This window comes from Pseudophryne corroboree, chromosome 4, assembly GCF_028390025.1.
Source record: "Pseudophryne corroboree isolate aPseCor3 chromosome 4, aPseCor3.hap2, whole genome shotgun sequence".
NCBI classification, from domain to species: Eukaryota; Metazoa; Chordata; class Amphibia; order Anura; family Myobatrachidae; genus Pseudophryne; species Pseudophryne corroboree.
Genome location: NC_086447.1, coordinates 163443019 through 163466006, shown reverse-complemented (window position 1 = coordinate 163466006; position 22988 = coordinate 163443019). Strand labels below are relative to the sequence as shown.

At 48.7% G+C, this 22988-nt stretch overlaps 1 protein-coding gene across 2 annotated transcripts in view; it reads left to right on the top strand.

Moving 5' to 3' along the window:
- Positions 1-22988, top strand: part of DZIP1L (DAZ interacting zinc finger protein 1 like) — a 282067-nt gene that overhangs the window by 222706 nt on the left and 36373 nt on the right. For both annotated transcript variants that reach the window (XM_063915531.1, XM_063915530.1), the window contains exon 9: positions 1252-1288. In XM_063915531.1, coding sequence (XP_063771601.1) covers positions 1252-1288 — 37 coding nt within the window. The remainder of the gene's footprint in view (positions 1-1251; positions 1289-22988) is intronic.

Below are 22988 nucleotides of genomic sequence, written 5' to 3'. Positions count from 1 at the left end.
TCACCTACCCTGGTGACAGCACTGCAGCCTTTCTTGTTATATTCACCTGATACACAGTCTTTGAGGTTACGTGTCCTTGACCCAGGATCTGATAAAAACATAAATGCATTCACATGGGATGCGGTTATGACGATGGGATCTCACACGCTCAATAGCTCGCCGGTCAGCATGCCGAGCAGCAGGGACTATTACCACTCGTGGGCGTCCATGACAACCATAGAGTGGGAATAGAACCTGTGGCAACTGCAAGGTGCTTTGTTGCGATTGCCGAGCCCCCCCCCCCCCCCCCCCCCCCTCAGCCGGCCATCTCAAAGCCGGGATCCTGGCATCGGTATGGTGACCGCCGGTCACACAAACCCAACCTATTCACATGTCACTATCGGGGATATTTATCAAGGCTTGGAGAGAGAGAAAGTACCAACTAATCAACTCCTGTTAGTTTTCAAATACCTGTAAAATGACAATTAGGACCTGATAGATTTGGTCACTTCTTTCTCTCTCCAGGCTTTGATAAATCTCCCCCTAAATGTTTTAAGGTTTGCTGACTTATATTTGCTTCCACCAGTCAGGGACTTTGTAAAACCCCTTTCAGACCGCCTGAGGCAGCCCTGGCAACATAAGACCTAAGTCCCAGGCAGGGTTGGACTGGCCCACAGGGTACAAGGGAAACCCCCGGTGACCCCACTGCCTGGGAGCTCACCTCCCCATTTAGGGATCAGGTTCCAGACTCTGCATTAATTATACATTATAATATGTTACCTTATATTGCACAGGACTATGGGGTATTTTCTACAGTGCATTGCTGTTATTAATCTGGTACTTTGCATGCATTGGTAGTATTTACTATTTATATGTATCAAGAGACCTAGACCATGCACTATCTAATGATAGCAAAACTTTTGTGGTGGCTGGCCATACCCCTACACATGGGCCCCTATCACTGCATTCCCACTGTGGGCCCTTCATGCCCCAGTCCGTCACTGGTCGCGGGTCCTTGCCTCAGTGAAAGGTCTGACATTGGTATCATTGCGGCTTGAATCTGTGTTGATGATCCCGGGTAAATATTTAGGTGTGAAAGGGGTACAAATTTGAATTCCTAAAAGTCTGTGCTACTGAATAGAAGGGGCTTATTTTATTTTGTTTTTAGAGAATAGGTTAAAAACTCTCAATTCCCACTTTGATCATTTCAGTGATAAAACTAACAATATTAGTAAAAACCATAAATCTCTTTCTTTTCACTCATTTTCTCAGATAAGAGAACTGAAGGCAAGTAAAGAGATGAAAGAAGGTAAGCAGTAATGTATGAATGAATTGTGTGTCTAGGAAATTCATTCATTTAACTAACTGGGAGCCTGATTCTGAGTTGGGAATAAAGCATGAAAGAGCATCTTATACCCCTTGTAGACATACACCATGGCAAATACGTGGCTCGAACCTGAGTTTTTCAACACAGGTGTATACCTGGGTCCCAGCTTGGAGAACCCCTTACACACTACATTTCAGACCCGGGTTTTTCCCTGGTTGACCCCTTTCACATATAAGCCGTTCTGCACTTGCTCTGGTGTCTTCTGTCATCTGCTGCTGATGAGGTGATCCGGAACTGCCCCAGGCAGCCCTGAACAATCTAAACACCCAAGGCCAGACATAAGCCGCGGCACTGACCCAGGTTGCAAGTCTGAGGTTGCAGACCAGGGACACACTAAATGCTTGTTACAGTGTTTTTCAGAAAACAGCCACTGATCCTGTAACATAGTATTTCATATGCAGATATAGTTAAAGTCGCACACAGAATATAGGCATTCCGCATATCATTTTAATCTGCTTGTGTGTCTTATTCACATAGTGGAAAAATGCACAAAAAGATGCCCAGCATTAGTAGTTGCACTCACGACTAGGCATGACTAGAGTGGCTGTTTAACGTGACTGCTGCATGGATGTAGGAGGACACATCTGTACTGACTGCCTACCCACTAATACCCCTTTTCCACTAGCTCAAAAAACACGGGTAAATACACGGGGGCACGCATTTACCCGTGTTTTTTGCAAGTGGAAAAGGGTAAACCCGGATCAAGTGACCCGTGAATCCTACCCGGCTATTTACCTGGGTAGGACACGGGAATGATCCGGGTAGGGTTGTAGTGTAAACGGGAGCCGTGTCGATGCGACACGGCTCCCGTTTACACTGTATGGAAGGGCGGCGCTGGGAGATCATGTGATCTCCCTGCGGCTCCCCTGCCGCGTCACTAGAAGCATCACCAACCCGGCATATGCCGGGTTGTGACTGCTGATGGGAAAGGGGCCGAGCACGGGTAGCAGCAGGGGGCAGCTCCCGTGTCAGGCTCCCGGCTGCGACCCATGCTCGTAAGTGGAAAAGGGGTATAACTAATCCAAAAACCATGCATTAAAAACAATACAAAGATTACAGATGAGAACAGACCCCACCTACATCTGTATCACATAGAATGTAACCTTCGTCATGGTATCAATGGTATCAATAACAAATGTGACTATAGATTAGTGTGAAGCTTCTGGCAATGCCATAATGAAACTGCTCCTACTCTTGAGCACAGGTCTCATAAATAATAAATACAGGTTACTACAGCCATATACTGTATATGCTACTGTACCCTATGCTAATGCAACCATGTACCTGTCTATGCAAGTATTTATGCCACTTCATGCATATGCTCACACCGCCCGCTGTTTAGACATTTGCTGCCGTCATCAATAGTATTGTCACTTCCACCCACCCCATGCTGGGTGCAAAATATCCATCAGAACAGGGCTCTTATCTGCAACCAAACTCCCCAATCAATCAAAACAGCTGGGCTACACATCCATGGCACTCCCATGCAGGGCTGCTGGGGGAGGGGGGGGGGGGGGGGGGGTAGGGGGGGTAGTACTAATTACCTGCAGTTATCCCCCTCTTAGCAGCTCACGGCACCACCCTGTTTACCGTGCAGCACCGCAATTATTGTTTTTCTAAGGGAGCGTGGTCATGCCTCCCACCATTAGGCAGTGCCAGATTAAGGTCCACATGGGCCTGGGGCTGAAATTCATGAAGGGCCTATTGTGTGCCACCACAGAGAGTGTGACCAGTGCTGTGGTGTGTGGCTAGTGATGTGGAAGGAGGGGTCTCTTGTGCTGTGGGACGGCATCTAGGGGTGTAAAGTCATTCCAGTGGCAAGTTAGAATCTGGAGCTCAGGTGGTCTTCTATGTTCGTATGGGCCTACAGTATGTCCTTATGTGCTCCCCTATGTCCGTATGTGCCTATGTCCATATGTGCCTACAGTCTGCCTATATGTGCCCCTCTATGTCATTATGTGCCTATATCTGTATGTGCCTATGTCTATATATGCTCGTCTATGGGTTGGGTATGGGATCCCGACGGTGAGGATCCCGACGGTCAGAATCCCAACACTTCTTGGTAAGTAAATTTCTCTGACGTCCTAGTGGATGCTGGGAACTCCGAAAGGACCATGGGGAATAGCGGGCTCCAAAGGAGGCTGGGCACTCTAGAAAGATTTAAGACTACCTGGTGTGCACTGGCTCCTCCCACTATGACCCTCCTCCAAGCCTCAGTTAGATCTTGTGCCCGGCCGAGGTTGGATGCACACTAGGGGCTCTCCTGAGCCCTTAGAAAGAAAGTATAGTTTTAGGTTTTTTATTTTCAGTGAGACCTGCTGGCAACAGGCTCACTGCAGCTAGGGACTAAGGGGAGAAGAAGCGAACTCGCCTGCTTGCAGCCGGATTGGGCTTCTTAGGCTACTGGACACCATTAGCTCCAGAGGGATCGACCGCAGGCCCAGTCCTTGGTGTTCAGTCCCGGAGCCGCGCCGCCGTCCCCCTTACAGAGCCAGAAGCAAGAAGAGGTCCGGAAAAACGGCGGCAGAAGACATCAGTCTTCACCAAGGTAGCGCACAGCACTGCAGCTGTGCGCCATTGCTCCTCATACACACTTCACACTCCGGTCACTGAGGGTGCAGGGCGCTTGGGGGGGGCGCCCTGAGCAGCAATAAAAACACCTTGGCTGGCAAAAATACCACAATATATAGCCCTAGAGGCTATATATGTGGAAAATACCCCTGCCAGAATCCAGAAAAAAGCGGGAGAATAGGCCGCGGAAAAGGGGCGGAGCTATCTCCCTCAGACACACTGGCGCCATTTTCTCTTCACAGTGCAGCTGGAAGAAAGCTCCCCAGGCTCTCCCCTGTAGTTTTCAGGCTCAAAGGGTTAAAAAGAGAGGGGGGGCACTAAATTTAGGCGCAATATTGTATATACAAGCAGCTATGGGGGAAAATTCACTCAGTTATAGTGTTAATCCCCACATTATATAGCGCTCTGGTGTGTGCTGGCATACTCTCTCTCTGTCTCCCCAAAGGGCTTTGTGGGTCCTGTCCTCAGTCAGAGCATTCCCTGTGTGTGTGCGGTGTGTCGGTACAGCTGTGTTGACATGTTTGAGGAGGAGGCTTATATAGTGACGGAGCAGATGCCGATAAATGTGATGTCGCCCCCTGTGGGGCCGACACCAGAGTGGATGGTTAGGTAAAAGGTATTAACCGACTGTGTCAACTCCTTACATAAAAGGGTGGATGACGTAACAGCTGTGGGACAGCCGGCTTCTCAGCCCGTGCCTGCCCAGGCGTCTCAAAGGCCATCAGGGGCTCAAAAACGCCCGCTCATTCAGATGGCAGACACAGATGTCGACACGGAGTCTGACTCCAGTGTCGACAAGGTTGAGACATATACACAATCCACTAGGAACATCCGTGACTTGATCCCGGCAATAAAAAATGTGTTACACATTTCTGACATTAACCTCTAAAAATGGGTTTTTATGTTTGGGGAGAAAAAGCAGGCAGTGTTTTGTTCCCCCATCAGATGAATGAATGAAGTGTGTGAAAAGCGTGGGTTCCCCCTGATAAGAAACTGGTAATTTCTAAAAAGTTACTGTCAAAGTCAAAAATATTACATAGAGAGAACATACAAACCACACACACATTTAAGTCGCTATACTTGCAAATATGCGCAGCGAGCACAGCAATATATGGAAACACACGCATTTGCTCGGACATGGCACGGAGATGGATTCGGCGCTTGTTTCATACAGTACATGGTTATAATAATGTCAAGCACCAGACATCATGGAGATTTAGAATTGGCTGATGAATTGATGTCATGAATATGTATTATCTGAACAGAACCAGATGCGCCCATCATGTTTGGTATTGAAGCAAGCAGAATGATGTGTGGGTTAGTTTGATGCTGGTTGTGAAGTTGTGGGACATTGCAGCGGATAGATATGATTATATGTATAAAAGCTAAGATCACTTTGTTGAGAACAATGGATGATCAAGCCAACCTTTTACTAAGATTTTCAGGGCTGAACCTGATTAACATATACAAAGGAGAGAGAGAGACCCCTCCCCTAGGAACAGACACACAGGAGGATAGTTCCTGTCTGGGGGGGTTGGGGGTCAGTTTTTGCTGGTGGCCTCAGAGAACAGATGTAATGAAGCTACACTCAGAACAAAGCTCCCAGAAGCATGGCTGGATCATCACCAGGCACCAAAGGCTAAGTATTGAATTCACATGGCTAGATAAGGAAATATAGACAGATTGCTTTCTGGTTTAAATAGGATATTGTAACTTGGTTGTGTGATTGTTGGGTGTTTGTGTGATAGATCTGGGAATCTGTGATGGTAGCTGGGACATTAGACAACCTGTAGCATAGCATTTGTGGTATTTGTTTGCCTATGGTGATTTAAAATAGATTGTACTGGTTAGTTATAATATATATCTTGTTAATCATAAATACCACCATGCAGTTGCGTTTGGGCATGTGCTTGTGGCAGTGGCGGGCTGAGATGTGTGGTTACATTGTGATCTGGTCTTGTGATGAATATGCTCTGGTTATTGAGATACTGAAGTTGTTTGGAATGTGAAAGTGAATAAGATGGTTCTAGGAAGTTGTTTGGAATGTGAAAGTGAATAAGATGGTTCTAGGAAGTTGGATTGAAATTGTGAAAGGTGATTTAGATGGTTTGGAATTGTAAAATCAGAACATATGCATTGTTCTGAGGCTTGGACATTTTGGAATAAAATGGAGTCTTGTGTCTTCTGCTATGTGATTGTGGTGTAGCAGAGAGTGCCATGTATTTGGACCTGCAAATCTAAAATGGCTGCTGCCGGGTATTTTCCCCTCCCCCTTTCAACCATGTGGTGCAGTCTTTGGAATCATGGGAGCTTTAATAAAATGGAGTCTAGCTTCTGTCCCATGCGGTATTGTAGGGTTGTGTATATAGGGACTGCCAGTATGGGTAAGGTCAAGTATTTTCTCCACAAAGATTCTCAGCATTGAATAACTGCGCAGCGATTGTTCCTCACATGTGTAAGCTTCGCTGCAACCATATTGATCTTCTTGTTATTGTGAGCCAATCTCTCTCTCTCTCTCTCTTCTCCTCTTTCTCTCTTATTTTCTCTTAAATAGTAATTGTATTATATTTCCTGTGTAGTTATCTGGTTAGGTAGTCTATGTTATATTGTAGTGTATGATTTGTATATGTAATTAATTCTTTTGCAAGTATATCATTCATAATATATATATTAGGCGTTGGACCCTGAGCACGGTATCTGTGTATTTCTTATAGTGTTAAGTATTCTCAGAGCGTCGGTGACGCTAGAACAGCTTTAAAGGTAATAAGGTTATACTGTGTTGCATTTACACTCTATCATTACACTAAGGTTTTACTGCACAATACACTGTTTATGGTTTAGATACAAAGGTTTGACATTGTGAGCGTCAGCGCCGCTGGTGATCTCCTCGTGGTCCCGAGCGTCCGCTACACTATAGCGAATCATTACGTTAGTCGGCAGCCAATAGCGTGCCTGCCTGTGATCTCTTGGCCGTGAGCGAACGTGACGCTTGAGCGTCTCGACTACGGCTAAGCGTTTGTTACGCAACGTGCGTACCCCTACGGTACTTCATACGTAAACAGCGTACAGTGTTCTTAGACCTCATAAAGGGTTTTATATAAGATACATATTCAGCTTTATCATTACTGATGGCGTACCCTTTCCCGCCAGAGGATAAGTTACGCTGGGAGATATCCCCTAGGGTGGATAAGGCGCTCACACGGTTGTCAAAATAGGTGGCACTGCCGTTTTAGGAACGGCCACTTTGAAGGTACCTGTTGATAAAAAGCAGGAGGCTATCCTGAAGTCTGTATTTACACACTCAGGTACTAGACTGAAACCTGCAGAGCGTGCTGCTGCAGCGTGGTCGGTGACCCTGTCAAACATACTAGTTTGCTAACATGAGAACATATTAAAGACGTCGTCTTATATATGAGGGATGCACAGAGGGATATTTTGCCGGCTGGCATCCAAAATGAATGTAATGTCCATTCTGTCAGGAGGGTATTAGAGACCTGTCACTGGACAGGTGATGCTGACCTTAAAAGGCGCATAGAGATTCTGCCTTATAAGGGTGAGGAATTATTTGGGGATGGTCTCTGGGACCTCGTATCCGCTGCAACAGCTGGGAAGAAATATTTTTACCTCAGTTTTCCTCACAGACTAAGAAAGCACTGTATTATCAGGTACAGTCCTTTCGGCTTCAGAAAAGCAAGCGGGTTAAAGGCGCTTCCTTTCTGTACAGAGACAAGGGAAGAGGGAAAAAGCTGCACCAGTCAGCCTGTTCCCAGAATCATAATTCTTCTCTCGCTTCCTCTGAGTCCACAGCATGACGCGGGGGCTCCACAGGTGTAGCCAGGTACGGTGGGGGGCCGTCTCAAAAATTTCAGCGATCAGTGGGCTCGCTCACAGGTGGATCCCTGTTTCATTCAAGTAGTATTTCAGGGGTACAAGCTGGAATTCGAGATGTCTTCCCCCCGCCGTTTCCTCAAATATGCCTTGCCGACAACTCCCTCAGGCAGGGAGGCTGTGCTAGAGGCAATTAATAAGCTGTATTCCCAGCAGGTAATACTTAAGGTGCCCCTACTTCAACAAGGACGGGGTTACTATTCCACACGGTTTGGGGTACCGAAACCGCATGGTTCGGTGTGACCCTTCTTTATATTTAAAATCCTTGAACACATGCATAAAAAATTCAAGTTCAAGATGGAATCGCTCAGGGCGGTTATTGCAAGCCTGGACGAGGGGGATTACATGGTATCCCGGGACATCAAGGATGCTTACCTGCATGTTCCTATTTACTATCCTCGCCAGGAGTACCTCAGATTTGTGGTACAGGATTACCATTACCAAGTCCAGACTCTGCCGTTTGGACTGTACATGGCACCGAGGGTGTTACCAAGGTAATGGCCGGAATGATGATACTCCTTCGAAAAAGGGGAGTTTTAAATATCCCGTACTTGGACAATCTCCTTATAAGGGCGAGGTCCAAGGAGCAGTTGCTAGTCGGGGTAGCACTATTTTGGAAAGTGCTACAACAGCACGGTTGAATTCTAAACAGTCCAGAGTCACAGCTGGTTCCTACGACACGTCTACTGTTCCTGGGGATGGTTCTGGACACAGACCAGAAATATGTGTTTCTCCCGGAGGAGAAAGCCAAGGAGCTGTCATCTCTAGTCAGAGACCTCCTGAAGCCAAAACAGTTATCGGTGCATCATTGCACGCGAGTCCTGGGAAAAATGATAGCTTCCTACGAAGCAATCCCATTCGGCAGGTTCCATGCAAGAACTTTTCAGGGGGACCTGTTAGACAAGTGGTCCGGGTCGCATCTTCAGATGCATTAGGCTGATAACCCTGTCTCCAAGGACCAGGGTATCTCTACTGTAGTGGCTGCAGAGTGCCCATCTTCAAGAGGGCCGCAGGTTCGACATACAGGACTAGGTCCTAGTGACCATGGATGCCAGCCTTTGAGGCTGGGGGGCAGTCACACAGGGAAGAAACTTCCAGGGACTTTGCTCAAGTCAGGTGACTTCCCTACATAAATGTTCTGGAACAGAGGGCCATTTACAATGCCCTGAGTCAGGCAAGGCCTCTGCTTCAAAACCAGCCGGTCCTGATCCAATCAGGCAACATCACGGCAGTCGCCCATGTAAACCAACAGGGCGGCACAAGAAGCAGGATGGCGATGGCAGAAGCCACAAGGATTCTCCGATGGGCGGAAAATCATGTGTTAGCACTGTCAGCAGTGTTCATTCCCGGAGTGGACAACTGGGAAGCAGATCTTCTCAGCAGACACGACTTCCACTCGAGAGTGTGGGGACTTCATCCAGAAGTCTTCCAAAGGATTGTACACCATTGGGAAAGGCCACAGGTGGACATGAAGGCGTCCCGTCTCAACAAAAAGCTATAAAAGATATTGCGCCAGGTCAAGGGACCTTCAGGCGATAGCTGTGGACGCTCTGGTAACACCGTGGGTGTACCAGTCGTTTTATGTGTTCCCCCCTCTGCCTCTCATACCAAAGGTACTGAGAATAATAAGAAGGCGAGGAGTAAGAACGATACTCGTGGTTCCGGATTGGCCAAGAAGAGCCTGGTACCCAGAACTTCAAGAAAATATATCAGAGGACCCATGGCCTCTGCCGCTCAGACAGGACCTGCTGCAGCAGGGGCCCTGTCTGTTCCAAGATTTACCGCGGCTACGTTTTGATGGCATGGCGGTTGAACGCCGGATCCTAAAGGAAAAGGGCATTCCGGAGGAAGTCATTCCTACGCTGATTCAAGCCAGGAAAGATGTAACTGCAAAACATTATCACCGCATATGGCGGAAATATGTTGCTTGGTGTGAGGCCAAAAAAGGCCCCAACAGAGGAATTTCAACTAGGTCGATTTCTGCATTTCCTACAAGCAGGAGTGTCTATGGGCCTAAAATTAGGCTCCATTAAGATACAGATCTCGGCTCTGTCGATGTTCTTCCAGAAAGAATTAGCTTCAGTACCTGAAGTTCAGACATTGTAAAAGGAGTGCTGCATATTCAGCCCCCGGTTGTGCCTCCAGTGGCACCTTGGGATCTCAACGTGGTGTTGAGTTTCTTAAAATCACATTGGTTTGAACCACTAAAAACCGTGGATCTAAAATATCTCACGTTGAAAGTGGTCATGTTATTGGCCTTGGTTTCGGCCAGGCGTGTATCAGAATTGGCGGCTTTGTCATATAAAAGTCCTTATCTGATTTTCCATATGGATAGGGCAGAATTGAGTACTCGTCCCCAGTTTCTCCCTAAGGTGGTATCAGCTTTTCACTTGAACCAACCTATTGTGGTGCCTGCGGCTACTAGGGACTTGGAGGATTCCAAATTACTGGACGTAGTCAGGGCCTTGAAAAATTATGTCTCCAGGACGGCTAGAGTCAGGAAAATTGACTCGCTATTTATCCTGTATGCACCCAACAGGCTGGGTGCTCTTGCTTCTAAGCAGACTATCGCTCGCTGGATCTGTGACACGATTCAGCAGGCGCATTCTGCGGCTGGACTGCCGCATCCTAAATCAGTGAAAGCCCATTCCACAGGGAAGGTGGGCTCATCTTGGGCGGATGCCCGAGGGGTCTCGGCTTTACAACTTTGCCGAGCTGTTACTTGGTCAGGGGCAAACACGTTTGCAAAATTCTACAAATTTGATACCCTGGCTGAGGAGGACCTTCAGTTCTCTCATTCGGTGCTGCAGAGTCATCCGCACTCTCCCGCCCGTTTGGGAGCTTTGGTATAATCCCCATGGTCCTTTCGGAGTTCCCAGCATCCACTAGGACGTCAGAGAAAATAAGATTTTACTCACCGGTAAATCTATTTCTCGTAGTCCGTAGTGGATGCTGGGCGCCCATCCCAAGTGCGGATTGTCTGCAATACTTGTAAATAGTTATTGCTAACTAAAGGGTTATTGTTGAGCCATCTGTTGAGAGGCTCAGTTGTTTTCATACTGTCAAACTGTATATAGTATCACAAGTTGTACGGTGTGATTGGTGTGGCTGGTATGAGTCTTACCCGGGATTCAAAATCCTTCCTTATTATGTCAGCTCGTCCGGGCACAGTGTCCTAACTGAGGCTTGGAGGAGGGTCATAGTGGGAGGAGCCAGTGCACACCAGGTAGTCATAAATCTTTCTAGAGTGCCCAGCCTCCTTCGGAGCCCGCTATTCCCCATGGTCCTTTCGGAGTTCCCAGCATCCACTACGGACTACGAGAAATAGATTTACCGGTGAGTAAAATCTTATTTAAACCTACCCCTCTCCCTAACCCTCCCTCAGCCTACTCCTAACTCTCATGCAGCCTGACTCTACCCTCCCCCAGAGCCTAATCCTAACCTTCACCCTTGTGACTAACCTAACCTCTCCTCCCTCAGCATAGCCCTTACTCTCCCTTGCATACTTGTGTTCGGGAAAGGGGGAGAGAGAGAGACAGAAATGGGGAAGAGAGTGAGAAAAGGGGGTGAGAGAAAGGGGGGTAGAGAAAGAGATAAAGGGAGAGGCAAGAGCGGAGAGAATGAGGGGAAAGAGAAAGAAAATAGGGGTGATAGAGAGGGGTAGAGAGAGAAGAGGATAAAGTGTGTGAAAGAGAGGGGGAGAGAAAGAAAGGGGAGGAAGAGAAAGAAAGGTGAGGGAGAGAGAGAAAGGGGAGGAGAGAGAGAAAGGGGGGATAGAAATAGGTAAAGCGGATGAGAGAGAGAGAGAGAGAGAGGGAAAGAGAGAGAAAGGGTGAGAATGAGATAAAAAGGGGTGAGAGAGAGAAGGTGAGAAAAAGGGGGGAGAGAGTAAGAAAGGGGAGGATGAGAGAGAGAGAAAGGAGAGGGAGAGAAAGAGAAGTGGGAGATAATGAGGTAGCGAGAAGGGGGAAGACAGAGAAAGAGAGAGAGACTGGGAGAGATGGAGGTAGACACAGAGGGCGAGATGTATTAAAATAAATCGCCACCCCTCGCATCGATACTAACATATGCAATTAACATTGCAATGCGGTGACAGAGGTCCCCCACGTTACCTGTGAGAAGGTGTGGGGTCTGTCACCTCCCAGCCTTGGGAATGGCGTGTGCTGGGAGTCCCTGGGTGGGGGATCATGGAGCGCAGTTGTCTGGACACAGGTGAGGGGGGCTCGGTGGGTGCTTCACTGGGCGGTGGGTGCGGCTCTGAGCGGCGGGTGCGAAAGAAGCCCATAGGCTTCTAAAGGGTATCAACATAAAAAGATGGCGATACCCTCAGCGGCAAAAACCCGGAGGCCAGGTCTTAGTACATATGAGAATGTGGTAAAACCCCCTGAAAATGGGGGGTTTACAGCATTTTGCCTTTAGTACATCTCGCCCAGAGAGAGAGAAGGGGAAACAGAAAGAGAAAGGGGGGTAGGGGAGAAGTGAGTGGGAGAGAGAGAAAGGGGAAAAGAGGGGGAGAGAGATGGGTGATCAAGAGGAGAGAAAGAGAAGGTGAAAGAGACAGAGAAGGGGAGACACCAAGAGAGAAGGAGGGGGGGGGGGTAGAGAGAGAAGATAGGAGATACAGCGAGAGAGAGAGACGGGTTGAGACAGAGAAAGAGAAGGGGAGAGAAAGGGGCAGTAGGGGGATATAGAAAGGGGAGAGAGGGGGAGACAGTGAGAGAGGGGGAGGGGTGAAAGGAGAGGCAAAGTTGAGAGAGTAGTGGGGAGACAGACAGTGAGAAAGAGAAAGGGGAGGCAGGAAGGGAAAAGGGGAGAATCCCAGGACGAGAGAGAGAATAGGGGGAGAGGGGAGCATAGTGAGAACGAAAGAGGGAGCGGGGAGAGGAGGGAGAGTGAGAGAAAAAGCGGGAGAGATAGAAAGGGGAGAGAGGGGGGAAACAGAGAGAGAGGGGGAGATGAAACGTGAGGGGAAGGAGCAGGAACGCCTCCTTCTGTTTTGTTTCACTTTCAGCCCGCGGCCCTGGTGGAGTGTATGTGGGCAATAGGTAGGGTGGAGGGGGTTATGAAGTGAGTAGACAGGACTGCGGATGGTCACTAATGGTAACAAAAATTATTATTTTTTCTTGTCACCAATGTCTAAGCACTGTCTGGGCCTACTTTCAATGGGAGCCTGGAGCTGCAGCTCCACCCGCCCCTTTGTTAATCCGGCTCTGCCCAGGTGCAGACATGAGTTGATTCTAAATAAATAAATTGGAAGTATTCCAGTTCCTGGGATATTCTGTGCATTGTGGGACGGTGCACAATGCATTTCTCCATGACAAGCGCTTAATTTTATTGCAGCTCTGATGTGGGTGAGATTGGGCCTCATCCTATTATTTTAATGTTTGGCATTTTGTAACATTTATTGCACTTCTGTGGATAATCTATAAAAGCACAATCTTTAAAAGAGTAGGTAAGTATGCGCTGCAATATAAAATGGAAGCTGCACATTCAGTTTACTAATACCCCTCAGGTACTTGAAAGGGAGGAGTTAATTTTAAACAAGAATAATACACAAAACTGGTTTCCCCAGCACACCAAGGGGTATTAGCAATAATATCTGAACACTGCATGGTAGATCATTCAGAGATATTGGTTACATATATTTGCAAATATATGGTTATGCCTCTAGGCCAATGTCAAGATTTCTCTGATACTGGAGGTCCCTAACACTGCATTATAACAGTACCCAATCTGAGCCATATAATTTTGTACTGTAAGGTCACATGATAATAGCACTTAAAGGGGTATATCTAAATTGAGAGCCAGGTTACCTGGAGTCACCCGTAGGTCTTCCAAATGGCACTACAAGAACCAGCATGCTCTCAAAATTCTGGCCCAATTTGTGCCTCTCAGAACTGCAATATGACATGGAGGCTGCTCAATCAGTTTAGTAATACCCCTCAGGAGCTTGAAAGGGAAGGGTTGCTCTAAGCAAGAAAAATACACAAAACAGGTTTTCCTAGCACACCAAGGGGTATTAGCAATACGATTTGAACACTACATGGTGGTAAAATATTCAGAGATCTTGGTAACATATATTTGCAAAGATATGGTTAAGCCTCCAGGCCAACGTCAAGGCTTCTCTGATACTGGAGGTTCCTGACAGTGCATGTAGGCACTGCAGGCAGCAAGGTGATATACTGATGGAGCAGCGAGGTAATAGACACTGCTGAGGTGCTGCAGGAGCATGTAAGAGGCACTGTTGATGTGAGGCTGGAGCAGAGTAGCAGCCAGATGGACAAGCTGCAGGTGTGGGGTACGATTTCCTCATAATCCTTGCAATAGCTCAGGTGGAATTTGGTCCCCGTATCTATTTATGCACTGGTAGGAGCAGTACATGCTCAGGCATATAAATATTACAAATGCTACCCCGGCAATCAGGAGCCACTTCACCAATCCGGACACAAATTTCTGGATGAATCCACGTGTCTGACGCTGCTCCTGGGGGTGTCCCTCATTCTGCTCCTCAGGGTGTTTCTCATTCTGCTCCTGGTGGTGTTCCTTATTCTGCTCCTGGGTGCGTACCTCATTTTGCTCCTGGGGTCGCCCATGATGATGTTCTTGATAGCGCCCATGATGTCGCTCCGGATGGCACCCATGATGATGCTCTGGGTGCCGCACATAATGCCGTTGTTGAGGGGGCCCATCCTGAGGATGTACTTTATGCCTCTCCATGAGATCTTCCTTGGCAGTATCGACAATAGAGGCTTGTCGCCACCCAGCTCTGAGAGGCCTGGCGTACAGCTCCTCAGGAATCAGGAGGCAAATAAATAAAATAATAAAGTAGGAACTCATGTTCCTTTTGCAGACTCAAGTTCTAGTGAACAATAAGTCGCAGAGAATATGTCTTTGAGTATAAACTCGCAGATAAATAAGAGCTGCTGCACTGACCGAAGTACTGTGAGCAATGACTGGCAGTGGAGCAGTGACATGGTTATATTGCTGTCCCAGTGCCTGTGATGTCACTAACGCATCACAAACACATGTGATGTCACTAATGCATCACAATCACCTTACAGACATTAACTATAGCTGTGCCAGGGAGCTATCCCTGACTGACTGGCTGGAGTCTGTAGGCCAGTATAGCTGCTGTATAAATTGAGATGGATGCAGAGAACCTGGTTATTAATGCATGCTTTATTTATTCGTATTTTAAAGATTTATATAAACATGAGCTTGATAAGATTGAGCAGACTATATTAAACTTTATCAGCAACAGAGGATCTAAGGTGCCCACACACTAGGACTAGGACGATATCATGATATGACCTTGGCCAACGTAGGTCACCACATCGTATGTAGTCCACTTACAATTGCGATCAGAGGCTGCTCCCGGGGGTCGTAAGCAGGGTTTTCAGATTTTACCTGCAGCAGGTAAGATCTGGCCCTGTCGCTTGCGATGATGTGCTTTAATGTTAGATTGCATGCAATCTAACATTAGCAATTCGTGAGTGAGGAGACCTGGACTAACAATATCCTGAGACCAAGATCTGCCAGCGGCTGGCGGGTGTTTAAGGAGTATCGTGTGCGACGGAGCGAATGCGATACCTCTTCCTAGTGTATGGGCTCCTTTGCATGTCTAAATAAACAAATATTGGTGGCAGGTGTACAGAGGTTTCACTCATAATCAGTGTAAAATATTAATGCTATTAGCTGCTGTATCATATATATATATATATATATATTAATGCAGTTTTAGGGCTCTGAGGCGGCTTAAAGGAATGTAAACATGAAGGACTTTTTATGTAGTGAGCAGGGATGTAACTAGAACTTTGTTGTCCCTATAACAACATTTTTAAGGGCCCCCAACCCAGGTCTCCACTCGAGTGGGAAAGGCATGAGTAGAGTGACAATGTGAGCGGCCTGGTCAGTGTGACAGTGTGTGAGCGGCCTTGTCAGTATGACAGTATGTGAGCGGCCAGGTCAGTGTGACAGTGTATGAGTGGCCTTGTCAGTAGTGTGACAGTGTGTGTATGGCCTGGTCAGTGTTACAGTGTGTGAATAGCCTGGTTAGTGTGACAGTGTGTATGGCCCCTGGTGAGTGTGACAATGTGTGAGTGGCCTGCCCAGTGTGTGGCTCTTGGTCAGTGTGACAGTGTGTGAGGGTCCAGGTCATTGTGAGAGTGTGTGTGGCCCCAGAGCCGGGATGATGCATGTGAGCTCCAGCATCCATGACCTCAAATCTCCCCTCTGCTCTAGCTGGTTAAGCACATCCCACCAGTGGTGGCTACTGAGGGCTGCCGCCTGCTGAAGAATCACACAAGGACCCTAGAGGTGAGGAAGATGCAGCAGATGCAGCTGGATGGGGAGTCCTGGACCCGTGGCTCCTCATCCTAACTCGCAGCACTAACTGTGGGTGTCGCAGGCTGTGCTGGCTGTTGGGGGATCTGGGGCTGCAGAGGTGGCTGGCGGCTGGGCTACTGTACCATGGGGGCTGGAGATGGGGTATGGGTCATTAGGTCGACAAGACTTAGGTCGACAGTCATTAGGTCACTGGGTCGACATGGTCATTAGTCGACATGGAAAAGGTCGACATGAGCTTTTTTACTTTTTTGGTGTCGTTTTCTCCGTAAAGTGACAGGGAACCCCAATTAGTGCACCGTGTCACCTCGTGTCCCCTTGGCTCGGGCAAGCTGCCTCGCGCCTCTACCGAAGCACTCGGCACAGGTTACTATTCCCAATTGTAGTCCACGTGGAACGTAAAATATGAAAAAGTAAAAAAAATGGGGGAGAAATTTGAAAAACACAAGTCGACCTTTTTCCATGTCGACCTAGTGACCATGTCGACCTAATGCATGTCGACCAATAGTCATCAACCTAATGACTGTCGACCTAAGTCTTGTTGTCCTAATGAGCGTAAGCCTGGAGATGAAAAGTCATAGCGTCCACCAGGAGAAGTGGGGAGTAATCAGCGATCAGGAAGGGCTGGGCTGATATGAGAAGCACAGCTAGAGGTGGCTGGTCCCTGGGGAGAGCCACAACTAACAAATCAGTGTCAGCTTCAGCACGTATATCTGTTAGGGCTGGCTCTATAGTTACACCACTGCTCTCTAATATGTGTATCTGCATATCTGAAAGAAATGTGATGTTCTGCAATGTCCTGATACCCCAGCTTTTACTGTGTCTGTATTTTGTTAGTGGTACGCTCATATATCCTTATGGGCCCTACACACTGATAGATCCGCCGCCAAGCTGCCCGACGTTGGATACTGCCGACGGGCGATCCGGCGGCAAGAGGGCAGTGACAGTGGGGGTGAAGTTTCTTGACCCCCCGTCACTCGGCTCCATAGCAGTGCAGACAAATATCGACGATCTCATCCATATTGGCCTGCATGCACAAGCGACGGGGCACCAGCGATGAACGAGCGCTGGGCCGCGCATCGTTCATCGCTGGTGCCTCCACACTGCTCGATATGAACGAGTTCTCGTTCATTAATGAACGAGAACGTTCATATCATGCAGTATCATCTGCCAGTGTGTAGGGCCCATTAATTGCTGTTCCATATCCCAGCTATGAGAGTATCAGCATGTTATTCCTGAGTGAGAGTCTGTGTGAAGTGATTAGTTATTTGTATAACGTGATATAATCAGTCAGTATTAGGAGGGGGGTGACCGGGACTGTGTGGCTATGACTTTTGTCCGCAGCTGGAGGACTCTGAGGGTGGTGGGGTCACCAGGACACTGTGGCACTGCGTACTCACCTCACCTAGAATCCTCTCGTCCGTCAGCCGCGCTGCTACAGAGCTACTTCTGGTCTTGCAAGATGATGACATCATCTCAGGAGTCTTTCCCTACAATAGGCAGCTCCGGGCACACAGTGAGGCTCTGTACAGGCGCCGGTGACACTCCCACCCACCCCTACCTTCACCCACCAGGAAGCAAATTGCCCGGCCTGGAACCCGAAGGGCGGCTCAGTACTTTAGTTACGTCACTGAATGCAAGCAACACATCCAAAAAAATGAGATTTATGGTAAGAACTTACCGTTGTTAAATCTCTTTCTGCGAGGTACACTGGGCTCCACAGGGAATGACATTGGGGTGTAGAGTAGGATCTTGATCCGAGGCACCAACAGGCTAAAAGCTTTGACTGTTCCCAGAATGCATAGCGCCACCTCCTCTATAACCATGCTTCCGTGCACAAGAGCTCAGTTTCTCTAACGTCCTTGAGGATGCTGGGACTCCGTAAGGACCATGGGGAATAGACGGGCTCCGCAGGAGATAGGGCACTTTAAGAAAGCTTTGGATTCTGGGTGTGCACTGGCTCCTCCCTCAATGCCCCTCCTCCAGACCTCAGTTTTACACTGTGCCCAGAGCAAGATGGGTGCACTGCAGAGAGCTCTCCAGAGTTCTCTGCCTGAAAGCATTTTTGTTTGGATTTTTCTTTCTACTTTTTACTACTTTTTCACAGGGAGCACTGCTGGCAACAGGCTCCCTGCATCGAGGGACTGAGGAGAGAGGAGCAGACCTTCTTGTCAAAGATAGGCTCTGCTTCCTCGGCTACTGGACACCATTAGCTCCAGAGGGCACGTTCTTACTGGGCGTCCACCCTCGGAGCCGCGCCGCCGTTCTCCTCACAGAGCCAGAAGTACAGAAGTCAGAAGACGTCTCAGGCGGCAGAAGCCTTCAGCTTCACTGAGGTAACGCACAGCACTGCAGCTGTGCGTCATTGCTCCCATACACCTCACACACTCCGGTCACTGTAAGGGTGCAAGGCGCAGGGGGGGCGCCCTGGGCAGCAATATAAACCTCTGCATGGCAAAAAGACTATATACATGTACAGATGGGCTCTGTACATGTATATAAAAGAGCCCCCGCCATATTTTCCTAAGTTTGAGCGGGACAGAAGCCCACCGCCGAGGGGGCAGGGCTTCTCCCTCAGCACTCACCAGCGCCATTTTCTCTCCACAGCACTGCTGAGAGGAAGCTCCCCGGACTCTCCCCTGCTTACACACGGTGAAAGGGTGCTTAAAAGAGAGGGGGGGGGGCACATAATTGGCGGTTTACATATTACACAGCGCTGCTGGGGAAAAACATTTTGTGTTGGTCTCCAGGGTTATTGCGCTGGGGGGTGTGCTGGCATACTCTCTCTCTGTCTCTCCAAAGGGCCTTGACAGGGATACTGTCTTCAGAAAAGGGGTTCCCTGTGTGTGTGAAGTGTGTCGGTACGCGTGTGTGGACATGTTTGACGAAGAAGGCTCGCTTACTGTGGAGGGGGAGTGTTTGAATCTCAGGTCGCCGTCGGCAAAGCCGACACCGTAATGGGTGGATATGCTGAATGTCTTGAATGCAAATGTCAATCTATTGCATAAAAGGTTAGACAAGGCTGAAGCTAGGGATCAGTCAGGTACCCAGTCCATGCCTGTCCCTGTGGCGCCAGGCCCGTCGGGGTCTCAGAAGCGCATCATATCCCAGATCGATGACACAGATACCGACACAGATTCTGACTCTAGTGTCGACTATGAAGATGCAAAATTACAGCCGAAGGTGGCAAAAGGTATTCGGCACATGATTATGGCCATTAAAGAGGTTTTGTATAATACTGAGGAACCACCTGTCCCTGACACGAGGGTACACATGTATAAAGAGAAAAAGCCTGAAGTCACTTTTCCATCCTCATTTGAATTAAGTGAATTGTGCGAAAAGGCTTGGGACTCTCCAGATAGGAGACCACAAGTTCCCAAAAGGATTCTTATGGCGTATCCTTTTCCACAAACTGATAGGATACGCTGGGAATCTTCACCAAAGGTGGACAAGGCGCTGACACGCTTGTCCAAAAAGGTGGCACTGCCTTCTCAGGATATGGCTTCCCTCAAGGAACCGGCTGATCGCAGGCAGGAAATTACCTTGAAGCACATTTACACTCACTCTGGTACTATTGCTAGACCGGCTATGGCGTCGGCCTGGGTTTGTAGTGCGGTTGTGGCATGGGCAGATTCCTTATCTGCGGAGATTGACACCTTAGATAGGGATGCCATTCAAATGACCATAGAGCATATCAGAGATGCTATATAGAGAAAAAAAATGTTTTCTGCGCTGTGATTGAGCTGCTTGTTGGAAAAAAGGGGGAATTATAAAAATGTATAAACAAGCGCTGTTTTTGTGTGTGGCACCTGAAAAAAAAGATTGGTTAGTGGTAATGTTTACAGCTCCTTTTGGAGCTTTTTTTGTGATGACCAGTCCGTGAAGAAACAACCTAACTTTCCCTACCTTGCTCCCGGCCACGGGATTCCTCAGCCAGGTGGAGTCCAGCTGTCCGTGGCGAGTTGTTGAGTCAGTGTCTCCCCGCCGCTGCATCCAGCGGTGAGAGACGTGGAGCTGGGTGGTGAGAATGGTGTGAGCGGGTGACGTCACTTAGCGCTCGGCGATCCTCCGATTGGTGTTTCCAGCACTTTATCATAATGATAAAGTGCTGGAAATAGCATGAAACGCGTTAGATGGACAAGTGCTGACCAGAAGAGACGCTAAGAACACCAACCGGAGGATCGCCGAGCGCTAAGTGACGTCACCCGCTCATACCATTCTCACCACCCAGCTCCACGTCTCTCACCGCTGGACGCCACGGACAGCCGGGCTCCACCTGGCTGAGGAATCCCGTGGCCGGGAGCAAGGTAGGGAAAGTTAGGTTGTTTCTTCACGGACTGGTCATCACAAAAAAAAGCTCCAAATGGAGCTGTAAACATTACCACTAACCAATCTTTTTTTTCAGGTGCCACACACAAAAACAGCGCTTGTTTATACATTTTTATATCAGAGATGCTGCCTTGTATATGAGAGATTCTCAGAGAGACATTTGTTTATTAAGCTCCAGAATAAATGCTATGTCTATTTCTGCTAGGCGACTCCTGTGGACCCGGCAGTGGACGGGAGATGCCGATTCTAAGCGGCACATGGAGTCCTTGCCGTACAAGGGGGAGGAGTTGTTTGGAGACGGCCTCTCGGACCTTGTCTCTACGGCTACGGCTGGTAAGTCGAATTTCTTACCTTATGTCCCCCCGCAGCATACTAAGAAGGCACCTCATTATCAAATGCAGTCCTTTCGTTCCAATAAAAGGTGCGGGAATCGTCCTTTGTTACCAGAGGAAAAGGTAGGGGAAAGAAGCTGCACACAGCTAGTTCCCAAGAGCAGAAGTCCTCCCCTGCGTCTGCACAGTCCACCCCATGACGCTGGGGCTTCCCGGGGGGAGGCAGATCTGGTGGGGGCTCGTCTTCGGTTTTTCAGCCACGTCTGGGTTCAATCGCAGGTGGATCCCTGGGCAGTAGAGATTGTTGCTCAGGGATACAGGCTAGAATTCGAAGACTTGCCTCCTCGCAGGTTTTTCAAATCGGCTCTGCCGACTTCCCCGTCAGAGAGGGAGTCAGTGTTGACAGCAATCCAAAAATCGTATGTTCAACAGGTGATTGTCACAGATCCTCATCTCCAGCAGGGAGAGGGATATTATTCAACCCTGTTTGTGGTCCCGAAACCGGACGGTTCGGTCAGGCCCATTTTAAACCTGAAATCTCTGAACTTGTACTTGAAAAGGTTCAAGTTCAAAATGGAATCACTCCGGGCGGTCATCGCCAGCCTGGAGGGGGGGGGGGGGATTGGATGGTGTCTCTGGACATAAAGGATGCATACCTTCATGTTCCAATATTTCCCCCCCATCAGGCATTTGCAGTGCAGGACTGTCACTACCAATTTCAGACGTTGCCGTTCGGGCTTTCCACGGCCCGAGGGTTTTCACCAAGGTAATGGCGGAAATGATGGTGCTCCTGCGCAGGCAGGGGGTCACAATTATCCCATACTTGGACGATCCCCTAATAAAGGCGAGATCTCGGGAGAAGTTGCTGGACAGCGTGTCTCTGTCCATGAAGACGTTGCAGCTACACGGCTGGATTCTCAATATACCGAAGTCCCAGCTAGTTCCTACAACGCGTCTGACCTTTCTGGACCTGATCCTAGACACAGACCAGAAAAAGGTTTTTCTTCCGATCGAAAAGGTTCAGGAACTCATGACCATGGTCAGGAACCTATTGAAACCAAAGAAGGTTTCAGTGCATCAGTGCACGCGGGTCCTGGGGAAGATGGTGGCTTCATTCGAGGCCATCCCTTTCGGCAGATTCCATGCGAGGACTTTTCAATGGGACCTCTTGGACAAGTGGTCCGGGTCCCATTTACAAATGCATCAAAGGATCACCCTGTCTCCCAGGACCAGGGTATCTCTCCTGTGGTTGCTGAACAGTGCTCACCTTCTAGAGGGTCGCAGGTTCGGCATTCAGGACTGGGTCCTGGTGACCACGGACGCAAGCCTCCGAGGCTGGGGAGCAGTGGCACTGGGAAGAAATTTCCAAGGTCTCTGGTCAAGCCTGGAGACTTGTCTCCACATCAACGTCCTGGAGTTGAGGGCCATATACAACGCCCTGCGTCAAGCGGAGAACTTACTTCGGAGATGACCGGTTCTGATTCAGTCAGACAATGTCACGGCAGTGGCTCATATAAACCGCCAAGGCGGAACAAGGAGCAGAGTGGCCATGGCAAAAAAAAACCAGGATTCTACGCTGGGCGGAAGGCCATGTAAGCGCGCTGTCAGCGGTGTTCATCCCGGGGGTGGACAACTGGGAGGCAGACTTCCTCAGCAGGCGCGACCTGCATCCGGGGGAGTGGGGACTTCATCAAGAAGTCTTTGCACAGATCGCGGATAAAGCGGTATTGCGCCAGGTCAAGGGACCCCCAGGCGGTAACGGTAGACGTCTTGGGTGTTCAGATCGGTCTATGTGTTTCCTCCTCTTCCTCTCATACCCAAGGTGTTGAGAATTGTAAGAATAAGCAGGGTCAGAACAATCCTCATTGTTCCAGATTGGCCACGGAGGACTTGGTATCCGGAGCTGCAAGAGTTGCTCGCAGAAGATCCGTGGCCTCTTCCTTTAAGGCAGGACCTGCTGCAGCAGGGGCCCTGTCTGTTCCAAGACTTACCGCGGCTGTGTTTGACGGCATGGCGGTTGAACGCCAGATCCTATCGGAAAAAGGAATTCCGGAGGAAGTCATTCCTACCCTGATCAAGGCTAGGAAAGACGTGACGTTGAAACATTATCACCGTATATGGCGGAAATATCTTTCTTGGTGTGAGGCCAGAGCTGCTCC